At 58.4% G+C, this 21,014-nt stretch overlaps 1 protein-coding gene across 5 annotated transcripts in view; it reads right to left on the bottom strand.

The window, feature by feature from the left end:
* Window positions 1-12,263: 12,263 nt before the first annotated feature.
* Window positions 12,264-21,014, bottom strand: part of PPP2R3B (protein phosphatase 2 regulatory subunit B''beta) — a 53,521-nt gene continuing 44,770 nt past the window's right edge. For 3 of the 5 annotated variants that reach the window (XM_073799758.1, XM_033850204.2, XM_033850205.2), the window contains 6 exons: window positions 18,797-18,845; window positions 18,173-18,262; window positions 17,244-17,419; window positions 16,483-16,601; window positions 16,287-16,393; window positions 12,264-13,039 (listed from right to left, as the gene is read on the bottom strand). In XM_073799758.1, coding sequence (XP_073655859.1) covers window positions 12,889-13,039; window positions 16,287-16,393; window positions 16,483-16,601; window positions 17,244-17,419; window positions 18,173-18,262; window positions 18,797-18,845 — 692 coding nt within the window. In that variant the 3' untranslated portion in view covers window positions 12,264-12,888. The remainder of the gene's footprint in view (window positions 13,040-16,286; window positions 16,394-16,482; window positions 16,602-17,243; window positions 17,420-18,172; window positions 18,263-18,796; window positions 18,846-21,014) is intronic. The other 2 variants (XR_004524687.2, XM_033850206.2) reach the window with 2 other exon arrangements.

The raw sequence follows: 21,014 nt of genomic DNA, 5'->3' as shown, positions 1-21,014 counted from the left end.
GTCACTTAGTATAATGTCCTCAAGGTTCACTCATGTCATAGCATATTGCAGGATTTTCTTCCTTTTTAAGGTGGAATAATATTCCGTGGTATGAATATCCTACATCTTGCTTATCCATTCATCTGTCGATGGATACTGTGTTGCTTTCAGGTTAGCTATTGTGAATAAGGTTGTGATGAACATGGGTGTACAAATATCCCTTCCAGACCTTGCTTTCAACTCTTCTGGGTATATACGTAGAAGAAGAATTGCTGGATCATATGTTTGTCTTAATGCCAACGCCACGCTGTTTTGATTACTGTAGCTTTGTGGTAAGTTTCAAAATCAGGAAGTGTGAGTCCTCCAGCTTTGTTTTTCTTTTTCAAGATAGTTTTAGCTATTTGGGGTCCCTTGAAATTCCATGTGAAGTTTAGGATGAGTTTTTTTATTTGTGCAGAAAACATCATTGGGATTTTGATAGGGATTTCATTGAATCTATAGGTCACTTTGGGCAATATTGACATTTTAATGACATTAAGTCTTTCAGTCCATGAACATAGATTGTGTTTCATTTATTTGTCTTCTTTAATTTCTTTCAGCAATGTTTTGTTGTTTTCTTTGTAATGGTCTTTCTCCTCCTTGATTAGTTCCTAAGTATTTTATTCTTTTTTGATGTTATTGTAAATAGAATTTTTTTTGTAATTTCCTTATCAGATTGCTATTGTTTGTGTATAGAAATGCAACTGATTTTTGTATTGACTTTGTATCCTTCTTCTTTGTTGAATTTATTAGTTCCAACAGTTTGTTTGTGGAATCTTTAGGGTTTTCTACATATAAAATCCTATCATCTACAAACAGATAATTTTACTTATTTCTTTCCAATTTGGATGCCTTTTTCTTGCCTCCTTGCTCTGGCTAGGACTTCCAGTACTCTGTTTAGGTTTCCTTTTTTTAAAAAAAAAAAATTATTTATTTATTTTTGGCTGCATTGGGTCTTCATTGCTGCATGAGGGCTTTCTCTAGTTGCAACAAGTGGGGGCTACTCTTCATGGCGGCGTGCGGGCGTCTCATTGCGGTGGCTTCTCTTGTTGCAGAGCACAGGCTCTAGGCGCATGGGCTTCACTAATTGTGGCACACGGGCTCAGTAGCTGTGGCTCGCGGTCTCTACAGTGCAGGGCTCAGTAGTTGTGGCTCATGGGCATAGTTGCTCTGTGGCATGTGGGACCTTCCCGGACCAGGGCTCAAACGCATGTCCCCTGCATTGGCAGGCGGATTCTTAACCACTGCACAACCAGTGAAGTCCAGTACTCTGTTGAATAGAGGTGGCAAAAGTGGATATCCTTGTCGTATTCCTGATCTTAAAGGAGAAGTTTTCAGTCTTTCACCACTGAGTTTAATCTACTGTGGTTTTTCATACTTGACTTTTATTTTGTTGAGGTAGTTTCCTTCTATTCCTAGTTTTTTTTTTTCTAATCATGAAAAGGTGTTGAATTTTGTTGAATGCTTTTTCTGCATTGATTGAGATGATCATGTGGTTTTGTCCCTTAATTCTGTTGTTGTGGTGTCTTATTTTGATTTTGCGTGTTGAACCATATTTGTAATCCAGGAATAAATCTCACTTGGTCATGGTGTATAATTCTTTTAAGATGTTGCTGAATTTGATGTACTAGTATTTTTGCATCGGTGTTCATAAGAGATATTCGTCTGTAGTTTCCTTTTCTTGTAGTGTCTTTGGGTTTGGAATCATGGTAATGCTGCCTTCATAGAATGAGTTAGGAAGTGTTCCTTCTTCTTATACGTTTGAAGAAGTTTGAGAAGGATTGGTACTAGTTCTTTAAATATTGGGTAGAATTCACCAGTGAAGCCATCAGATCCAGCGCTTTCCTTTGGGGAGATTTTTGATTACTGATTCATCTCCTATTAGTTATAGTGCTATTCAGATTTTCTACTTCTTTGTGACTTAGTCTTGGTAGGTTTTGTGTTTCTAGGATTTTTCCATTTCATCTGGTTATTCCATTTGTTGGTGTACAATTATCCTTAGTACTGTCTTAGAATGCTTTTTTCTTTTGAGTTGGTAGTAATGTTCCCACTTTCATGATTCTGATTTCAGTGATTTGAGTCTTCACGCTGTTCTCCTTAGTCCACCAGCTTTAGGTTTGTCAACTTCGTTGATCTATTTGAAGAACCAACTTTTGGTTTCATTGATTGTTTTTCTGTTGTTTTTCTCTTGTCTGTTTTATTAATCTCTGCTCTAATCTTTATTATTTCCTTCTTTTTGCTAGCTCTGGATTTTATTTTTTCTTGGTAATTCCTTAACTTATAAAGTTATGTTGTTGACTTGAGATCTTTCTTGTTTTTTAGTGAAAGCATTATACAGCTATAAATTTCCCCTTAGCACTACTTTCCCTGCATCTCATAAGTGTCGGTATCTTATGTTTTCATTTTAATTCACCTCTAAATATTTTCTAATTTCCCTTGCGATTTCTTCTTTGATCCATTGATTGTTTAAATGTGTGTTGTTTAATTTCCACAGTTTTGTGAATTTTCTGGTTTTCCTTCTGTTACTGATTTCTCACTTTATCCCATTGTTGTCAGAGAAGATAACTTTGTATGATAGCTATCTTTTTAAATCTATGGAGACTTAATTTGTGGCCTAACATATGGTATATCCTGGAAAATGTCCCTTGTGCACATAAGTGGAAGGTGTGTGCTGTTGCTTTGGGGTAGTGTGTTCAGTATTTGCCTGGTAACCTAGTTGGTTTGTTGTGTTCATTTACCTTTTCGTCACTTATATTCTGTCTGGTCGTCCCATTCCCGAGAATAGGGTATTGAAGCCACGAACTATTTCTGTAGAGCACTGTCTATTTCTCCTTTCAATTCCATTAACGTGGTATATCTCATTGTTTCTTAAGATATTACTTGATTTTTTTCATCAAAGTCTTGTTGTTTCCAGCCCACAGATCCTATACCTATTTTGTTAGATTGATACCTAAGAATTTACTTTTTAGGGTGCTCTTCTAAATGGCACTGTTTTTTAAGTTTCAGTTTCCAGTTTTTCATTGCTTGTTTACAGAAATATGACTGATTTCTTTATACTGACCAACCTTGTATCCTGCGGCCTTGCTAATAAATTCAGTTTTGAGTTTGAGGACCTTTTGGTTACATTCTTTGGGATGTTCTGCATAGCCCATCATGTCATCAGCAAATAGAGGTGGCTTTATTTGTTCTTTCCCAGTCTTATTGGGCCTTTCATTCCCTTCTCTCCCTTCCACTGACTAGGACTCTGGGACACAGTAGGAACAGCCGTCCCTGCCCTGTTCTCAGCCCAGTGCACATGCGGTTGTGGACCTGCATCCCCTCCTGCGTAGGAAGGAGACTGGTGCCTGCAGTGCTCGCCGGTGCTCGAGGGCAGCCCGGCCAGCCACACGGAGCAACTTTTGCCTTTGGTCTCGACTTGTCCTGTTAACTTCTGAGGAGTGGGTTAAAAATGAGAGATACAAAAGGTATTTTCTGCAGTATTATGTATAACAGCAATAAATGTCCCAAGGAGGAGTGGTGGTTAACTGAGTTACGTTACATCCAGGGCTGGGGGGCACAGGTAGCAGCAGACAAGGTGTTGAAGAACTTCCAAATGTTTTAAACCTGTGTGTGTGTGTGTGTGTGTATGTGTGTGTGTGTGTGTGTACACTTGTTTTATTTTCCTGAAGACACTTGGGAGCATGCCGCTGAGGTGAGGTCCCTTCCGTGTACTGAGTCAGCGGCGCTTCCTTAAGGCAAGATCAGGGGCCTGTCGCAATGAGGCTGTTGGTAGCAGGGAGCCACCTGGGCTCAGCGCTGAAGCCCGTGGACATTGGCCACAGTCTGCGGGGAAGGCCACAGTCCTGTCGGGCAGCTGTGTCCACATGTGACCCCTGGTTTCTGCTGTCGCGACCGTACCCCCAGGTTGTGCCATCTCCAGGCATGACCCCCGGGTCCCACCATGACCCCAGGGTTCCGTCATGATTCCAGGCTCTGCCGTGACCCCCGGGTCCCACCATGACCCCAGGGTTCCGTCATGATTCCAGGCTCTGTGGCCCCGCGAGGCTGCGGTGGTCTTGACCCCTCCTGCCAGGCCACTAGGCTGCACCCTCCCTGGAAGCGCAGGGAGAGTGGTTCCCTGCCTATGTTTCATGCTCTCACTCATCCCACAGGACTTCTGTCCCTGGTCGCTGGCCTGAGTTCCCTGTCTCCATCCTGGGTCCTGACGGGTGGGGTGATGGGTGCCCTGTAACCCTGCAGACAGGGTTCGGGGACAGGTCTCCAACCCTCCAGGCAAGCACACGGGCCTCCCCGGACGCTGGTGGTTCATGGCCACGGTGGCAGGTCAAGGACCCCGGCTGTCAGGCTGTGGCAGGGACAAGGGCGGGGAAGCCCCCATGGAGGCCGGAGGGTGTGATGCTCCGCTCAGGGCCCAGGGAGGACCAGAAACCCCGGCTAAGGCCCTGCCTGCAGACCGTGTCCCCTCCCCCGACCCTAGATGGGGTGTTCTGTCCCCTGTCCTCAGACCCAGTGTCTCGTCACGGGTACCTAATCGTTCACATTCACAGGTGAGCTCACCGCTGCCTGTCGCCCCCAGGCCACGTGGGTGGAGTCCGATGAGGTCGGAGTCTCCCTGCTGGACTTCATCAGCCAGTCCAGGGCTGCAGCTGCGAAGGGGAGCCTCGCTCGGGGGCTTCCTGGTGTCCTTCACACTCGGGTCATGAGGCGCACTCTCCTGCCCAGTGAGCTTCCAAGAGACCAGGCAGGCTCGGACCCCTTGGAGCGGCTGGCTTGTTTTCTGGGCAACGTTATCTGTTATCTCAGAGGGAAGGGGGACTGTGTCCACCCAGGGAAAGAGACATCCATGTCCTGACCCCAGAGCCTCAGGACGTGACCTCATTTGGAAGTACGGCCTGGTCGTGTAAGTAGGTAAGACAGGGGCCTTAGGGTGGCCCCAGCCCTGTGTAACTGCGTGCTTATAAGATGAGCGGAGACACAGACACAGAGGGGAAGCCACGTGAAGGTGAAGACAGAGATGGGAGGGAGGCGGCCACGAGCCCAGGGATGCCTGGAGCCCCCAGGAGCTGGAAGAGGCGGGAAGGAGCCTCCCCTGGAGCCTCCGCACTTTCCAGCTAGACGGCTACCATGAGTGGGCCTGAACTGAAGGCAGCACCGTGGCCCTGACCATTCGGTCTTGCCCGCGTGGCGCCCTGGGGAGTGGCTCTCACAGGACGTGGCCCAGCGAGGTGTTTTCACATGAGACCGTAGGACACTGGTCCTGTAAACAGGCAGGCCTGTCTCACCTTTCCTTCTGGGCTCTGGTCTCACGGGGGACTGGGCACCGTGTGGGGCTGGGCGTTCAGCCTCTGCACAGGACCCCTGGGTGTTGCTTAAAAGTGCAGGTTACACCCCAAGAACGACGGAAGGGGAAGTTCTCATCTGTCTCTGTGGATCTGCTGCCCCAGGGGCCTCGTGTGAGTGGAATCACACAGTGTTTGTCCTTCTGTGTCTGGCTCATGTCGCTGAGCATCATGCCCTCAGGGTCATCCACGCTGTAGCCTGTGCGAGAATTCCCTTCCTTTTCAGGCTGAATGACATTCCTTTGTGTGGATGGACCATGTTTTGGTGTTTTGTTCACCCATCAATGGACACAGGTAGTATGTACAGTAATTCCTCATGTCTCATAATATTCAGGGAGTAACTCGCTCAGTGCAGCCCTGACTCGGATGGGCCACCTCCTCTTTCCTCACGGGGTCCTGACGCCCGGTCAAGGGGGTTCATTCTCGCCAGACTCGGCATCAGGAGGGGTTTTGATACCCCTCATTGGGTCTCCTTCCTGTGAGACCCTGTGCTTTTTTTTTTTTAAACATCTTTATTGGAGTATAATTGCTTTACAATGGTGGGTTACCTTCCGTTTTATAACAAAGTGAATCAGCTATACATATACATATATCCTCATATCTCCTCCCTCTTGTGTCTCCCTCCCACCCTCCCTATCCCACCCCTCTAGGTGGTCACAGAGCACCGAGCTGATCTCCCTGTGCTATGCGGCTGCTTCCCACTAGCTATCTATTTTACATTTGGGAGTGTATATATGTCCATGCCACTCTCTCACTTTGTCACAGCTTACCCTTCCCCCTCCCCGTGTCCTCAAGTCCATTCTCTACGTCTGCATCTTTATTCCTGTCCTGCCCCTAGGTTCTTCAGAACCATTTTCTTTTTTTTAGATTCCATGTATATGTGTTAGCAGACAGTATTTTTCTCTTTCTGACTTCATTCTGTGTGACAGACTCTAGGTCCATCCAGCTCACTACAAATAACTCAATCTCGTTCCTTTTATGGCTGAGTATATTCCATTGTATACATGTGCCACATCTTCTTTATCCATTCGTCTGTCGATGGGCATTTAGCTTGCTTCCATGACCTGGCTATTGTAAATAGCGCAGCAATGAACATTGGGATTCATGTGTCTTTTTGAATTATGGCTTTCTTTGGGTATATGCCCAGTAGTGGGATTGCTGGGTCATATGGTAGTTCTATTTTTAGTTTTTGAGGAACCTCCATACTGTCCTCCATAGTGGCTGCACCAATTTACATTCCCACCAACAGTGCAGGAGGGTTCCCTTCTCTCCACACCCTCTCCAGCATTTATCGTTCCTAGATTTTTTTGATAATGGCCATTCTAACTGGCGTGGGTGATACCTCATTGTAGTTTTGATTTGCACAGTCTTACCGGGTTTTTGTCCACCTTCCTTTGCTGGGTTTTCCGTGCCCCCTGGAGGCCGCGTCTGCACGTGGCTCAGCTCAGCTCTGGTCAGCGTGGCCGTATAGCTTCACCGTGGCCCCCTCGCTGCCCCGGGGGCCCCACCCTCCCCATGGAAGGAGCGTCCCCGGTTGAGGGCCCGGCACGGCGCCCATAGCTTGGACCCTCTGCTGAGGGTGCATCTCGCCCTGAGGACGAGGCTCGGGGTCCAGCCTCCCCGGTGGGTGTTGGACGCACCTCCTCGCTGGGCCAAGGCCAGGCCCGATGGGGTGGGGGATGCTGAGGGCACCGCAGTCACAGTTAGTCTGGGGTCCCAGGCAGTGTGGCTGGGCCACGGGTGGCTGTCTCCACTCTGTGCCTTTCAGTTTTGGAACACAGTGGCAACCAGTGTGTGCTTAGTGTTGCCGTGGTAACCGTCCCTTCCTGCAACTCCCAGCATTGCCACCACTTTGGTGACACCTTTGAGGAGACGGTGACCAGGACGAGCATAACGACGGGCTGTGAAACGCCCCATCCCTGCTCTTCTGCTGCAGCAGGAAGCCCGGAAGGGCTGACGGTGCCCCACGGCCACCCAGCCGGGGCGTGCAGTCACGGTGAGTCGCCGGGGCCTGAGGACGGCGGGGACACACTGGGGTCACCTGCTGCCTCCATAGAAATCACCCGCCCTGGTCTGCAGTGTGTCCTCAGCTGCACGTGGGCACAGGGAATCCTGGTGTCCTGTCCTGTCGGGCAGTGGTTACAGCAGATGGTGGCTGTAACATCAATTTGTCTCTTCTCCTGGAGGCTGGACTCTGAGACCAGGGTGCCAGCGGGTCAGGTTCTGGAGAGGCCTCTTCTGGGCCGGGTCATAGGCGGCCCCTTCTGTGTCCTCACAGGGCACAGGGCGGAGGGCAAGCTCCGTCCTGAGTCTTACGAGGACTCTGACCCCATCGTGGGGCCACACGCGTGTGACATCATTAACCCCGATCACCTCCCAAGGCCTCACCTTCTAATCCTGTCCCACTGGGGGGTTAGGGCCTCCACATGTGGATTTGGGGGGACACGCACACTGAGTCCATCCCATGTGGTTTATGAAGTCAGCCCCACCTTAGGGGCGTTGGCCTTTGTGTCCTGTCCCTGAGGACAGGAGGAGGGAATGGGAGGAAACGGCCCCGGTGTGTCATTGGGATATGTGACAGGTCGGGTGTGGCACATGGTGTGTGGGGGTCTCGCCCTGTTGCCCAGGCTGGGGAGTAACCTGTGGTTCTGTGTTTGGCTGGACTGTCGCCGGGGTGGGGGGCGGCTTTCCCAGCTGAGCCTGGGACCTTCCTGCCATCTGCAGGAACCGCAGGGCATCTCAGGGGCCAGGTGAGAGCACCACTTGCCTACAGGTGCTTCTGCATCTTCCCGGGACAGGGGTCCCTCACCCCGGGGCATCTGGGCAGTTCTTGCACCCGCCTGCTCTCTGGTCAGGCTGCAGACTGTCCCCTCTGTAGACCCGCCCACTTGGGCATCCCCACACACCCGACCTTGGCCCATCCTTACACAGGGTAACCTGGGAGGGCCCCGTGCGTGAGCTTCGTGTTGAGTTTGGGGATTTGTGCCGCTGACAGTGATGCGGGGAGGGGTCTCCCCGTCCCTCGGGGTGGGCATCTGTCTGTCCTCTGTCTCATCTGAGCTGTCATGTTGTCATGACGACGTGCGAGCAAGGTTGGTTTTCTGATTCTTCGTCTTCGTGGAAGAGTTGACCCCAGAATCGTGGAGTCTGGGGTGTGGCGAGTGGCTGTCTCACGCTGGGTTGTGTTTCCTCGTGTGTTTCCCACACCAACACCCCTGCCTTCACATCGGGGATTACTCACAGGTGTCGGCAGATTCTCTGATGAGCCCGCCTTGAATCGGGGGCCAACCTGGTCTCGGTCCCGAAAGCGTCTTGGAGGAGATGGTGCTGTTCTCACCTTGTCCACTCGTCTGGGTTCGGCACCGTGTCTCAGCCCGCGGGCCCCAGGCTTTCTTGCTGCTGCTGCAGATTCTCCCCTCTCGGGGGTTGACCCCTGTCCCTCGCACGCTGTGGCGGTTTCTCGGGAAGGGCCGGGACGGAGCCCCTCTCTTGACCGTGAGCACTGGGCAGGCGTTCCCGGCCAGCACGGGTCCTTCAGGATCCAGGGCTGTGCCCGGGCCAGGTGCCCAGCTTTCCCTGGACAGCCGTCGGACGCCCTTTACCCTCCCCGTCCTGCAGCGACGTAGCGACCCGCCTCCCCATTTCTGCAGATTCTGAGATCTTCACACTCAGGTTTCACGTTAGGTTTCCTGCATTTTGCTCCTGGGCGGGAACAGCCTGGTTCCTTTCTCGTTGTGGAGTAGCCCGAAACGTCCAGACGATCCCCAAATTCCAAGAACCGAGCGTCCGGCGTTGGTGGCCACATCGGGCCCCATGCGGGCTCTCCTCTCTTGGTAATAAGTCGTGAGCGTCTCCCCTGGTCAGTGGGTTTCCATCCGGGTCGTCGTGTTGAAAGGCTGTGAGGGCGTCGTGGATCGGAGGTGACGTGGCCGGTGCGGGTGTAGCTGGATGTGGGCAGATCCTGCCCCCAGCATCTCAGCCGTGGATCAGTGGCCTCCGTGTGTGTGTGTTGCTGTGGTTCTATGCCCCCACCCCGGCCCCGTGTCCCCAGCCTCAGGGGTCCCCGTTCACCTGCACAGCATCAGCCTGTGGGTCACCCTTCCCTTGACCACACGCCTGTCCCGGGACCCTGTCATTACTTCGCCTCTGGGGGAGGCAGAGGTGGGGAGGCTCCTCCGGATTCTTTTCTGGATTGTCTTGAACCTGGGTCACCTGGGGAGTGGGCTCTGCCCTGCTGTCTTGGTTGACAACCTGATCCAGACAACGGCCCACTCCCCTGAAGTATGGGGGCCAGGGGAGGCCCCAGGCAGGTCTGGGGTCCGAACCCCTGTGACCCGGCTCAGACCTGGGTCACAGGCCTGTGGGTGTGGCCAGGGTGCACAGAGGTTTTCCAGCCTCTGTTGGGGGTGAGCAGACCCACCCCCTTCCCCTGGAAGGAAAGGGGGCGTCAAGGCCGCGATGGCTTCTCTTGGTAAAACATGCAGATACGGATCCCCAGACCCGGGACACTGCCTCCTCCCACCCCTGCAGGTTCACCCGGACCCTGGCATATTGGGTGCCCCCACACCGCCCACGCCTGCACATGGGAGGGCCCCGACACCCCCGCACGTCCGTGGACACATACAGCCTGGGCAGCGACCCCACTGAGTTCATTTGCATCCCCTGCTACTCCACGGGGTTGCTGGCTCACAGCCTGGTGCTCACACCACCCACCGGGTGCACAGGTTTGCTTAGGTCCCGCCCCTCTGCCTGAGCCCCGCCCACTTCTCTGAGCGCCAGTTTCCTCCCATCAGAGCTCTGCCAAGTCCTGAGCCCCGCCCACCTCTGGCCCCGCCCTAGAAGCCCCGCCCCTCCTCTGGACCCACCCTGGCTCTAAGCCTCACCCCTCCACCTGAGCCCCGCCCACTTCGCTGAGTTCTAAGTCCCGAACCCCGCCCACACCTGGCCCCACCCACACTGGCCCCGCCCCTCCTCTGGGTCCATCCCTGTATAAGCCCCACCCTCTCCCTGAGCCCCGCCCCCAGGGATGGGTAGGCCTTCGCCTTCCCGGAGGCCCGAGGCCCCGGAGCCCCAGGGGAAGGACAGAGGAGGACCATAGCCACCAGCGCGTCCCCAACCTCGGCGTCCTACTCCTGCTCGGCCAGTTCTGCAAGATCCTGGCAGAGCGTGAGTGCCCAGCCGGCGCCGTAGTGAGGAGGGCGGAGGGGATTCCTGGGGGGCAGGGCGCTCCCCCGTCCCCGAGCCTCCGTGTCCCCGCACGGCGTCCTCGCCGCTGTGAGCGTGGGGAGGGGGCACAGGTGGGTTCCTGGGGGGTCCCCTCACCTGTCCCCATCCAGGTACCCTGTTGCTGCAGGCTCGCCCACCTGTGGGACTCCATCCCCGCGGGTGTGCAGGCCTTTGGGGAGGGGACGCGCAGCCTGTCGACAACCCGTTGCTGCCCCCAAGGGGTCTGTGGGGAGGCGAGGGGGGCGGGGCGTGAGAAGCGGGCGTCCTCAGAACAGGGAGCGTCCTCGGTGGGGGGGAGCAGCAGCCCTGCTGTGCCACCGTGGCTGACCACTCCTGCCACTGCAGAGCTGCCCGCAGGGACGAGCTCCACCTGGACCCCCTGGCCGGCATCTCCGTGGTCGGCGGGGAACCCAGAACCGTCTGCAGGGTCCCCAGTCCAGCAGGTGAGGCGTCCCCTGCGTTGTGGGTACTTGGGGGGCAGCGAGGGAGCAGGTGGGACTCTGCAGCCGCTGGGGTCTCCCAGCTGAGACCTGAGCCCAGTGTGGGGATGGGAGGGGCCCCTGTGCAGTCAGCACCAGGGATCCAGGCGCTGGTCCCAGTGACCCGGGGCCACTGCATGCACCATCACCAGTGGCTGGCTGGTTGTCAGGTGGCCCAGGCCCCGCTGAGCCACCCCAGGTGCTCTGATACCCCAGGTGTGGACTGGGGCTCGCTCGGGAGCCTCAGGCGTGCACCCAGGTTCACGCGGCTCAGACCACAGGGTCGGGGGTGCCCTGGGGTCTGGCGTCCCTCCTGACTCCGGACTGGGGCAGTGCTGCCAGAGCCCCGGTGAGTATGGGCCTGGGACGGCCCTTTAGGAGCAGAGGTGCCCCTCTCTGGGGCACCTTGTGCAGACCCCGCGTGGTCAGTGCACCAGCCCGGGAGGGGGCTCCGGGCGGGAGTGCGGCTGGCCTTGCCCCCGGCCGTCTTCACGGCCCCAACAGCCATGGCAGGTGAGGGTCCCCCGTCCGCCTTCTGGGGACTTGCCAAACTGTCCTTGAACTGACTGGGAACCACCCTGTGGGCGGCCATGTGGTCTCGGTCACGTGGCCCCACGTGGTCTGGCTATGCGGGGGCCGGCTCCTCTCACCGCCGGCCCTGCCGTAGGCGCGTCTTCTGTCCAGCGCCGCGGGCCCAGCTTCAGGGTAGACAGACTCATTCCCTGAGGTCTGCTCAGCGCCCAGACCTTAGACGACCTGTTCCTGGCCTGGGCAGGGGGCTCGTCGGCCACCTCCCCCTGGACACGCAGGCTGCGCCCTCCCTGTAAGTCTCAGGTTGGTGCCGACTCAGCCGGGCGGACCCGGGGGTGGCCCGAGCGGTGTGGAGGGTGGGTGTCGGGGCCTCCCCGTGGTGTCTGCAGGGAAGGCTCGCACTCCCTCACGCACAGTTCAGAAGTGACCGTGGGCGAGAGTGGCCATCGGGTAGTGTCAGCCCCACCACCGTGGCCAGAGGGTCAGGCTGTGGGAGCCCCGCGGCCCAGGGCCTGGGACCTGCGCCCCCGGCTCCTTGCCCTGAGGGCCTCCACACCCTGCGGTCTCCCCACAGTGACACCACCGTCTGTCCCCACGTCCCTCTGTGACCTGAGTTCGGAATCCCCGACCGCCGTGTCCGTTTTTGCCCCAAGGTGAGCCTGGGGCTGAAAATCTTTAAATTCTTTATTTGAAAATACAAACGTGATCTCATGAAACGTTTTTAAACTGCTCTGCACGGCAAATAAAACTCAACTTTACATATGCTGTACATTTACACAAAAACAATAAAAGATATGCTGATGTGGGCGCTCCCTCTGGGGGAGCAGCTGCGGCCGGGACAGTGGCCCCTGCGGGGGCGCCCACGGGATGGAGGCGTAGGGGCTCCTGGAATGTTCCTGACGACCACACCCCTCCCCGAAGTCAGCGCACATCCACGACCGCAGGCAGATCTTCTGGGGCGGCGCCTGGTTGCCGCTCAGCCAGACGACGCGAGCCTGCAAACACCTACACTTGGAAGCTGGACAGTGGGGCCAAGGTCACCCTGACCGCTGGGGACGCTGGGGCGCGTGCGTCCCCACCGCCAGGCTGGGCCTGGGGCTCTCGCACGCGCGTCAGCTCCTCCAGGGCGGGTGGGGACCCACCTCAGTGACCGTGGCCATCTCTGGCCAGCTTCTGTGCTGAATAAATAGGGTCTCTCCATACAAACGCACCTCACTTTCTGTAAAAGGGCCCCACAAGCACGCAGTTCTGCTCCTGAGGCAGAGGCCGCGTTCACGCCCCACGGGGGCCCCAGGTCACGAGGGCGGCAGGTCGTCACCCCCGTGCTCGTACTCATATAGCTCGACGGCGCCCAGGCCGGTTGGCACCTCGAAGAAGGGCCTCTGGGCCAGCGGAGACCGCAGCGCGCTCAGCTTCTGGTCCACGGGGCTGAGCTCCGCCTCATACCTGCAGGGAGGGGCTTGGTGAGGATGCGGGCGGGCGCGCACCCCACCTGTGCTCCCCTACGGACAGAGGTGCTGCTGGCAGCCCCCCGACGCGTGAGCGCAGGACCGCCACGCCGACGACCTCCTTGCTGAGTCCTGCCCGCGGGGAAAGCAGGCACGTCCTCCACCCAAACTCCTCCAGAGGGTGGGTGGAGGCACCCTCACTGTTGCAGGAGGCCGTGACCCTGATTCCAGGATGGTTGCCAGGAGGCCAGCGTGACCCCGGTACCAAAGCAGGGCACAGTGTCACAAGAAAGTGCAAGTAATCTCTGCAGCACAGTCCAAGGACAAACGAGAAGGCCCACGAACCGTGACCAGGTTTGTCACGGGAAGGCAAGGCCGGCTCAACCACAAGAACCTCGCTGTATCTGTATCGGCAGACGACAGGCGAGGAGCCATCTGGCCAAGGCACCTGACAAAGGGCAGGATTCAGAGTCTCTGCGGACGGCGGTGAAGCGGGGTGTCCGCAGGCTGGGGAAGCACGTGGGCGGAAACATCCCACAGCAGCGTCACGCTTCCCGGGCAGCGGGGGACTCCACACCTGACGTGGATCAAGGCCAGGCCGTCTCCCTTCACCACTTTCCTTCAGCATCGTGCTGGGTGGTGGGGGAACCGCAACGAGGGGAATAAACCGTATTTCTCTACGTCACCAGTGAACTGCGGGGATGGAGACTTTAGCAGGACCTTTCCAACACCGAAAACGATGACGCACTCAAGTACAAATCTCACAAAATACGCGTAAGATCCATACACTGGAAATTACAAGACACTGGCAGGAGAAATCAGAGACCTAAATAAACGGAAAGAGTGCTCTGTGGATCAGGAAACTCGATGTCACTAAGGTGTCGCTGTACCCAGAGCGCTCGTTCCTTCCTCAGAGTCTCAGCTTAATATTGTGTAGAGACAAGCTTGTTCCTAAGCGTCCACATCAAAACAAAGGAACCAGAGCAGCCAACACCACGCTGAAGGATGCAGGGTCTCACCACGCAGAGGCCGGGTTACCTCGGAGCTGCAGGAAGCACAGCCGGGGGGTGGGGCGGCAAGAGGCCAGCCACACCGGTCACGGGACAGACGGTCCCGAGACCAGCTCACAGGTGGTCACCCGGTCACGGTGCCAAGTCTCACCATGTAGAGACCCAGCTCAGCCCAGTAAACGTTCCCCAGGCTCTTCCCGGACAGTCAGGCCGACTCTATATGATTCACACAGAAGCCAGAGCAACTGGAGTGACCCAGACGATTCTAGGCAAGACCAGAGTCGGAGGCCTCGCTACGTGAGTCCACTGCCCCCACCCCGAGTCCACGGCAGGCGAGACGGCGTTGCACTGCTGGCTGGACAGATGAGCGTCAGCAGAACCGAAGGAGCTCACAGACAGACCCCACAGACACGGTCAACTGATTCTCCACAGAGATGCTGACCTGGGGGTCTTGCGTTAAACTGGACATCCACGTGCATAAAGAAATAACCCGGACCAGACCCCATGCCCCGCAGGGGAGGTCACTCAGAGCAGACCACAGACCCAGCGTAAAGTGGAAAACGCTGAAACTTCCAGAAGGGTCCCTGTGGCTTTGGCAATCCTTTCTTACACGCGACACCAAAGCCCAGCCCGTAAAGACAAAGTGACAAATGGCGGTTCATCAAAGTTCACAGCGTCTCCTCCGTGATACACAAGGTTAGGAGAAGGAAGAGATACACCACAAACTGCTGGGAAATACAAGTCCCCTCCCTCCGGAAGGACTTGTATCCAGAGGTAAAGGACCCCTGAGACTCGATCAGAAGGAAACAAGTCACCCACGATGGGGAACAGACAGAAGACACAGCCATTCACCAGAAAAGGGCAACAAGGACACGAACAGCTAAAGCCAGGGTGCAATCCTGCTGCACACGTCCGAGTGGCTACAATTTAAAAAACAAGCCAACCGTAACCACGGCAGAGCCGGCGAGGCTGTGCAGCCGCAGGAACGCACGCCCAACGCTGGCGGGGACGCAAAGTGGCGCAGACACGTGGGAAGATGGGTGGGTGGCTCGTGGAGGTAAAGGTGCGTCTGTCTACCAGGTGACCCAGAACCCCCCGCCCAGGTTCTGAGCCAGGAGACGAGCGCTTACAGCCCCACAAATCCAGCTCGCACAGCTCGACACCAGAGCCGGCCACACGTGCCCAGGCCCGAAGCAACGGACACCAGCAAGCCAACGTCCGTCGCTGGTGAGGACGTGGCCAGGTGTGAAGGAGCCCAGCTCCTGACGCGCCCAGGGACCCGCAGGACTCTCGGAGGCCTCGTGCTGAGAGCAAAGGCGGGCATGCAGGGGTTGTGGGGTTCTACCTCTGTGACCTTCTGGAGAAGGACCACCTGGACCAAAGACAAGGCCTAAGGTGGGCGGGATCTGGGGTGACGGGCGTGCTCACCCTCCTGCCCACTCGGAACCCCCTCAGGATGGTTCCCTGGGCAGGCAGAGCTGCTGTCAGCAAACTGAAGCCCCCCCTCAGAGGCAGAGGGTGACCCTCAGGCCCTGGGCTCCACCGCCACCCCATGCCAACCCCGGCCCCGGTGCCGAGCAGCCCCGTCAGGGGAAGAGGCAGGTCGGGAGGCTCTGGGCGGGGGTCCGAGCCCGCCAGGGACCCAGGCATGAACACTGGACCCCAACACTCCTCTACCGCAAGGCTGCTTTCAAGCCTGAGGACCAAGGCCCTGGGGGAGACGCCCAGTCCCCAGCCCCGCTCCCCTCAGCTGTCCACACCCGTCAGCCACGGGGGAGGAGGGACATCGTCGGCAGACGTGCCCACTGAGCTACAGCCACGCTCCCCGACGGGAGACTCGACGAGGGGCTGCCGTGCCGGCTCCCCCGGCCGCCCCTCCGCAGGGGTGGGGTCTGCGCCCCTCCAGCCGCCTGTCGGTCCCACCCCCAGAGGGCGGAGGGAGCTCCGGAGACAGAACCCTGGGAGAGTCTGTGGGAGCCGGGGAAGGGACTACCTCAGCAGCAAGCCCTCCCGGGGTCAGGGCGGCGTGAGGCTGGGCGGTGGGGAGTGGGGCGGGGGTCTGAGGGCCCGGCCTCCGTGGGTCCCTGCCCTCCGGGGGGACAGTGGCACGTGGAGCGGGGCAGGCGTCTCTTGCCTGCGGCCTCAGGCCTCGGGCCGTGACATGGGGCGAGTGTCCCCGCGTCCCCCAGCAGGCCGTCCCCGCGTCCCGGGCCCCCATGCCCGCCGCACCCTTACCCGTCCTCCCAGGGCTCCCCCATGGCCTCCTCAGCCACCAGGATGTCGTACTCCTCAGCGGCGTACCTCTCCCAGTCAGACAGCTCGGGGCCCTCGCTCTCACTCTCCTGCGGGAAGCATGCGCGTCATGTCACACGGGGCGGGGGGGGACCCAGAGGTGCCCCCCTGCGCCCCCTCCACGCCCCCCCCCACTCACCCTGAACAGGGAGATCTGCTCTCTCTGCTCGTGGTCCAGGTACTTCTCGATGTTGAAGAAGGTGTCGAAGAAGACACTGGCCAGCTTGCACCTCTTCAGGTCGTGAAGCGTGATCCTCCCTGCGGGCGAGGGCGGCACGTGAGCACACGTGGCTCCCACGCACGCCCAGGAGCCACGTCACCTCCGTGTGTGCGTGCGTGCGTAACGACACGCCTTCGGACACGGCACCCCCTGCCGTGAACCAGGCCACGGGTGTGGGCAGAAGCCCGGGGGGTGGAAGGGGTCGGGAGACAGGGCCCAACACAGCGAGGGCCGCCCGCCAGTCACCTGAGGGCGGGACCCAAGCTGCCCTGGACCCGCGGACACGGGGCAGGAACCCGCAGCCAGGGCAGGAAGGCCCAGGCCACCATGGCCCCCGGTGACGACACCTGAGACCAGGGTCCAGGACACGGATGCACGACACCGACTAAGGCGGGTGGGTTCGGGCAGACCCTCCCTTTGACCCTGGAAGGTGTCCTGAGCGCCCCCGGACAGACGCACCTGGTGGGCTCCCGGCTCCCACACCCACCAAACACAGCCCGGGGGCCCCAGCACAGGCCCTCTGAAGTGCCCACACCAGGGGTCCCGGGCTTGGTCTCCATGTGGGCCCTGAAGGAGCTCAGGCACAGGACCACGGGGCTGGGGACCACCTTCCCAACCCCCAAGGACCCACTCCCCCGGGGTGTCCCTGTGCCACTGGGGGACCCGCCCCCCGGCATCACCTTCGCTTTGGGGCTTCACCAGGTCCAGCATCTGGCACAGGCAGTCCTCAAAGGGCAGGGCCTCAATGGCCATGCTGTCCAGCCGGCGGCACTGCTCCTCATAGAAGTACTCCAGCTCGAACATGGACAGCACCCCGTCCCCATCCAGGTCCATGCAGCGGAACCAGTACTCAATGCTGTGACACCGGGCCACGGTCAGCATGGCCGCCCAGGACGGACCCCACCACCCGGGGACCCCTCCCCCAGTGCGAGCCCCGCCTGGGACAGGTGCCACCACCCGGGGACCCCTCCCCTGGTGTGAGCCCCGCCTGGGACAGACGCCACCCCCTGGGGACCCCTCCCCCAGTGTGAGCCCCGCCTGGGACAGACGCCACCACCCGGGGACCCCTCCCCCGGTGTGAGCCCCGCCTGGGACAGACGCCACCACCCGGGGACCCCTCCCCCGGTGTGAGCCCCGCCTGAGACAGGCGCAACCCCCTGGGGACCCCTTCCCCGGTGTGAGCCCCGCCTGAGACAGGCGCAACCCCCTGGGGACCCCTTCCCCAGTGCGAGCCCCGCCTGGGACAGGTGCCACCACCCGGGGACCCCTCACCCAGTGTGAGCCCCGCCTGGGACAGACGCCACCCCCTGGGGACCCCTCCCCCAGTGTGAGCCCCGCCTGGGACAGACGCCACCACCCGGGGACCCCTCCCCCGGTGTGAGCCCCGCCTGAGACAGGAGCAACCCCCTGGGGACCCCTCCCCCAGTGCGAGCCCCACCTGGGACAGACGTCACCCCCTGGGGACCCCTCCCCTAGTGCGAGCCCTGCCTGTGTCTGACCTTGCCCAGGTGGATCACAGAGCGGGGGCGCCCTCGCTCAGGGGTGACCAGTAGCCCCTGCTTCTAAGTGTTCTAGCAAGTGGAGCAGAGCACAGCTGCCAGACACTCACCTGGTCGGGGTTTTCTTGTCTTCCTCGGAGATCAAGAACCAGACAAAGTCAGCGTAGCTTATTTTTCCTTCTTTCTGCACTTTTTTCCCTCTGGATTCAGGGCCGAATCGAGAGACAAAGACTGCGTCAGGGAGAAGCAGCCTGAAGAGGGGTCCCCGCCCACCTCCCCCGGGGCATGGGGAACCCTGCGTCTGGCCCAGTCCTGTACCCTTGGTTCCTACTCGGGACAAGGCCTGAGAGAGACCATGTGACCCGGAGGAGGGTCCCTGGGGCCCAGCTCCGGCAGGAGCAGCGGCCACGGTCACAGCCTCAGGTGCAGAGGCCTGTGTCCCCCGACTCACGACCTCGTGGCAAAGGCGTGTATGTGTCCCAAGCTACGACCCCGTGTGACAATGGCGTGCCCCTTACATGTGACCTCATGTGGGTGGCACGTGTCCCTGACTCGTGACCTCGTGTGACAAAGGTGTGTACGCGTGTCCCTAACCCACGACCTCACGTGACGATGGCACGCACTCCCAGAGCACGGCCACCTCACATCAGGAGCGAACGAGTCAGGCGCGGACGTGCGTGCGGAACGTCAGCCCAAACGCTGACGGGACCGGCTAGCTGAGCGGCGGGCCTCACCGCGTCACGGCTCCCGAGAAGATCCTCTCGATCATCTTGGTAGATATGGCTGCAAAAGAGGAAGCAGGCCGTGAGCCCCGCACGCCGCTCCCGGCCCCACGTCGCAGCCTCGCAGGCGGCTGGGCGGGCTCAGGTCTGAATGCCGAGACCCAAGCCCAGTCAGGCGGAACCCTCGGGACCCAATCTCCTGCTCCCGGCCTCCCTCGGGCGCTGCCCGGCACGTTCCAGTCCAGGACCTGAGCCCAGAGCAAAGCGAGTGAAGAGCTGGCCCAGGGGCCCCAAGACAGAGCGGGCGGTAAAGGCAGGACACACACGCCCGCCCTTGCAGAGGCTCTGCCTCCAAACACTCAGTCTGCTGTGATCAGCACACAAATGCATCCAACCCCCAGGCAACTAAGAGGATAAAAGAGTGAAAGACACCAAATTAGTGGGCTGGGGCGGCTTCAACAGCACACGTTATTTCTCCCCCAGTCCCGGACGCTGGAGTCTGAGATCCAAGGGTCAGCAGGGCTGGTCCCTCCCGAGGCCTCTCCCCTGGGCGTGTAGACGGCCGTCTCCTCCCTGGGTCCTCACAGGGTCGTCCCTCTGCGTGTGTCTTGACCTCCTCTTCTTATAAGGACACCAGTGCTATGGGATCAGGACCCACCCTAGTGACCTCATTGTACCTTCGTCCCCTCTTTAAAGACCCCATGTCCAAATCCAGTCACATCCTGAGGTACCGGGGGGTCAGGGCTTCATCGTGTTAATTTTGGGGACACTTTTCAGCCCATACCCGAGACCTATAACCACAAAAATGGAGAAATAAAGACAAAGTGTCTTTTCCCCCAAGTCATCCTGCCTCAATGGAAGTCACCTCTAATGGGAAATGACTGGATGGTGTCAGAGGCTGAACAGTGTTTCTCAGAAAGACATGTCCACGTCCTCACTCCTGGGCTGTGAACGGGACCTTATATGGAAACAGGGTCTCTGCAGATGTGATGCAGTGAAGGGTCTGAGATGAGGTCCTCCTGGATGAGAGTGGCCCTAAATCCAATGACAGGGTCCTTCTAAGACACAGAAGAGGAGAGACACAGACACAGAGGAGAAGCCCCGGGAAGATGGAGGAAGAGACGGGAGGGATGCGGCCACGAGCCCAGGGACGCCTGGAGCCCCCAGAAGCTGGAAGAGGCGGGAAGGACCCTACCCTGGAGCCTCTGGAGGGAGCGCGGCCCTGGGACACCCTGACTTCAGACGTCTGGTCCCCAGGGCTGGGGGAGGACGGATTTTAAGCCCCTGATTTGCAGTCATCCGATACAGCCGCCTCAGGAAGCCCCTCCTGGATGACAGTCCTTCATAAATGCGTTGATTCTGGACCTCTGGCCTCAGAACTGGGAGGATAATTTCCTGTTCTTTGAGGGTCCGCCCCACCCCCCGCCTGCCACGACGAGAGCCCCAGGGAACTGGACAGCTGACTCAGACTCACTGCCACGACCGGCAATCTGAGAACAGAACCTGCTCGTCCGTGGGACACGGGAAAGGTCAGCTCTGCCCCTCTGCCCGTTCCTTCCCATGACGTAAGGAGGACCCCTGCCGCTTCTTGTGCAGGACCTGGTAGGTTAGGAAGCGGCAGAGGGAAGGGGAGGGACGCATCACGGCGCTCACGTCCACAGCTGGGGGGCTGTGCCCGAAGCCACCCAGTGTCCAGTGCTGGCCGCAAGACAACGGTCCCCACAGTCAGTCGTGTCTCGAGGCCACAACGCCACCAGCCTTTCCTGGTGACAAAGCCCTAACACCAGCCCCACGAGATGCCCTGACGTGAGACCTCGACGGGGTGGACACAGGGATGTGGGCACCAGGAGAGAGTCGTGGGGACGGGCGGGGACAGGTGACCCCCGATCTGGGGAACCACATGCCAGCCACCACGGGTCTGCGCCTGGAGCTATTCCCGAGATCACAGAGGCAGTTGGAGTTGAGACCAGGCGTCGAATTTAGGGACGGAGTTGAGAGAGACCCACGTCCGCTCAGGCGTCCACACGCCAGCGTTCACGGCACCCTCGCGAGGCCAGTCAGAGAGATACAGCAAGCAGACGGTGCGCCAGGGAGCTCACGTCAGGGGACCGTCTGGGTCCCGTCGACCAAAGACAAAACATATGCCCGGAGGATTCAGAAATCCGGTCGTGCATGTGGGTACGTGAAAAATACGTTATGTGAAAACGTGCAGTCTTAAGAAAACTGTTTC

Source organism: Tursiops truncatus, chromosome Y (genome assembly GCF_011762595.2).
Source record: "Tursiops truncatus isolate mTurTru1 chromosome Y, mTurTru1.mat.Y, whole genome shotgun sequence".
Taxonomy (NCBI): domain Eukaryota; kingdom Metazoa; phylum Chordata; class Mammalia; order Artiodactyla; family Delphinidae; genus Tursiops; species Tursiops truncatus.
The sequence above is the reverse complement of the archived record's forward strand: the minus strand, read 5'-3'. Positions and strand labels throughout refer to the sequence as shown.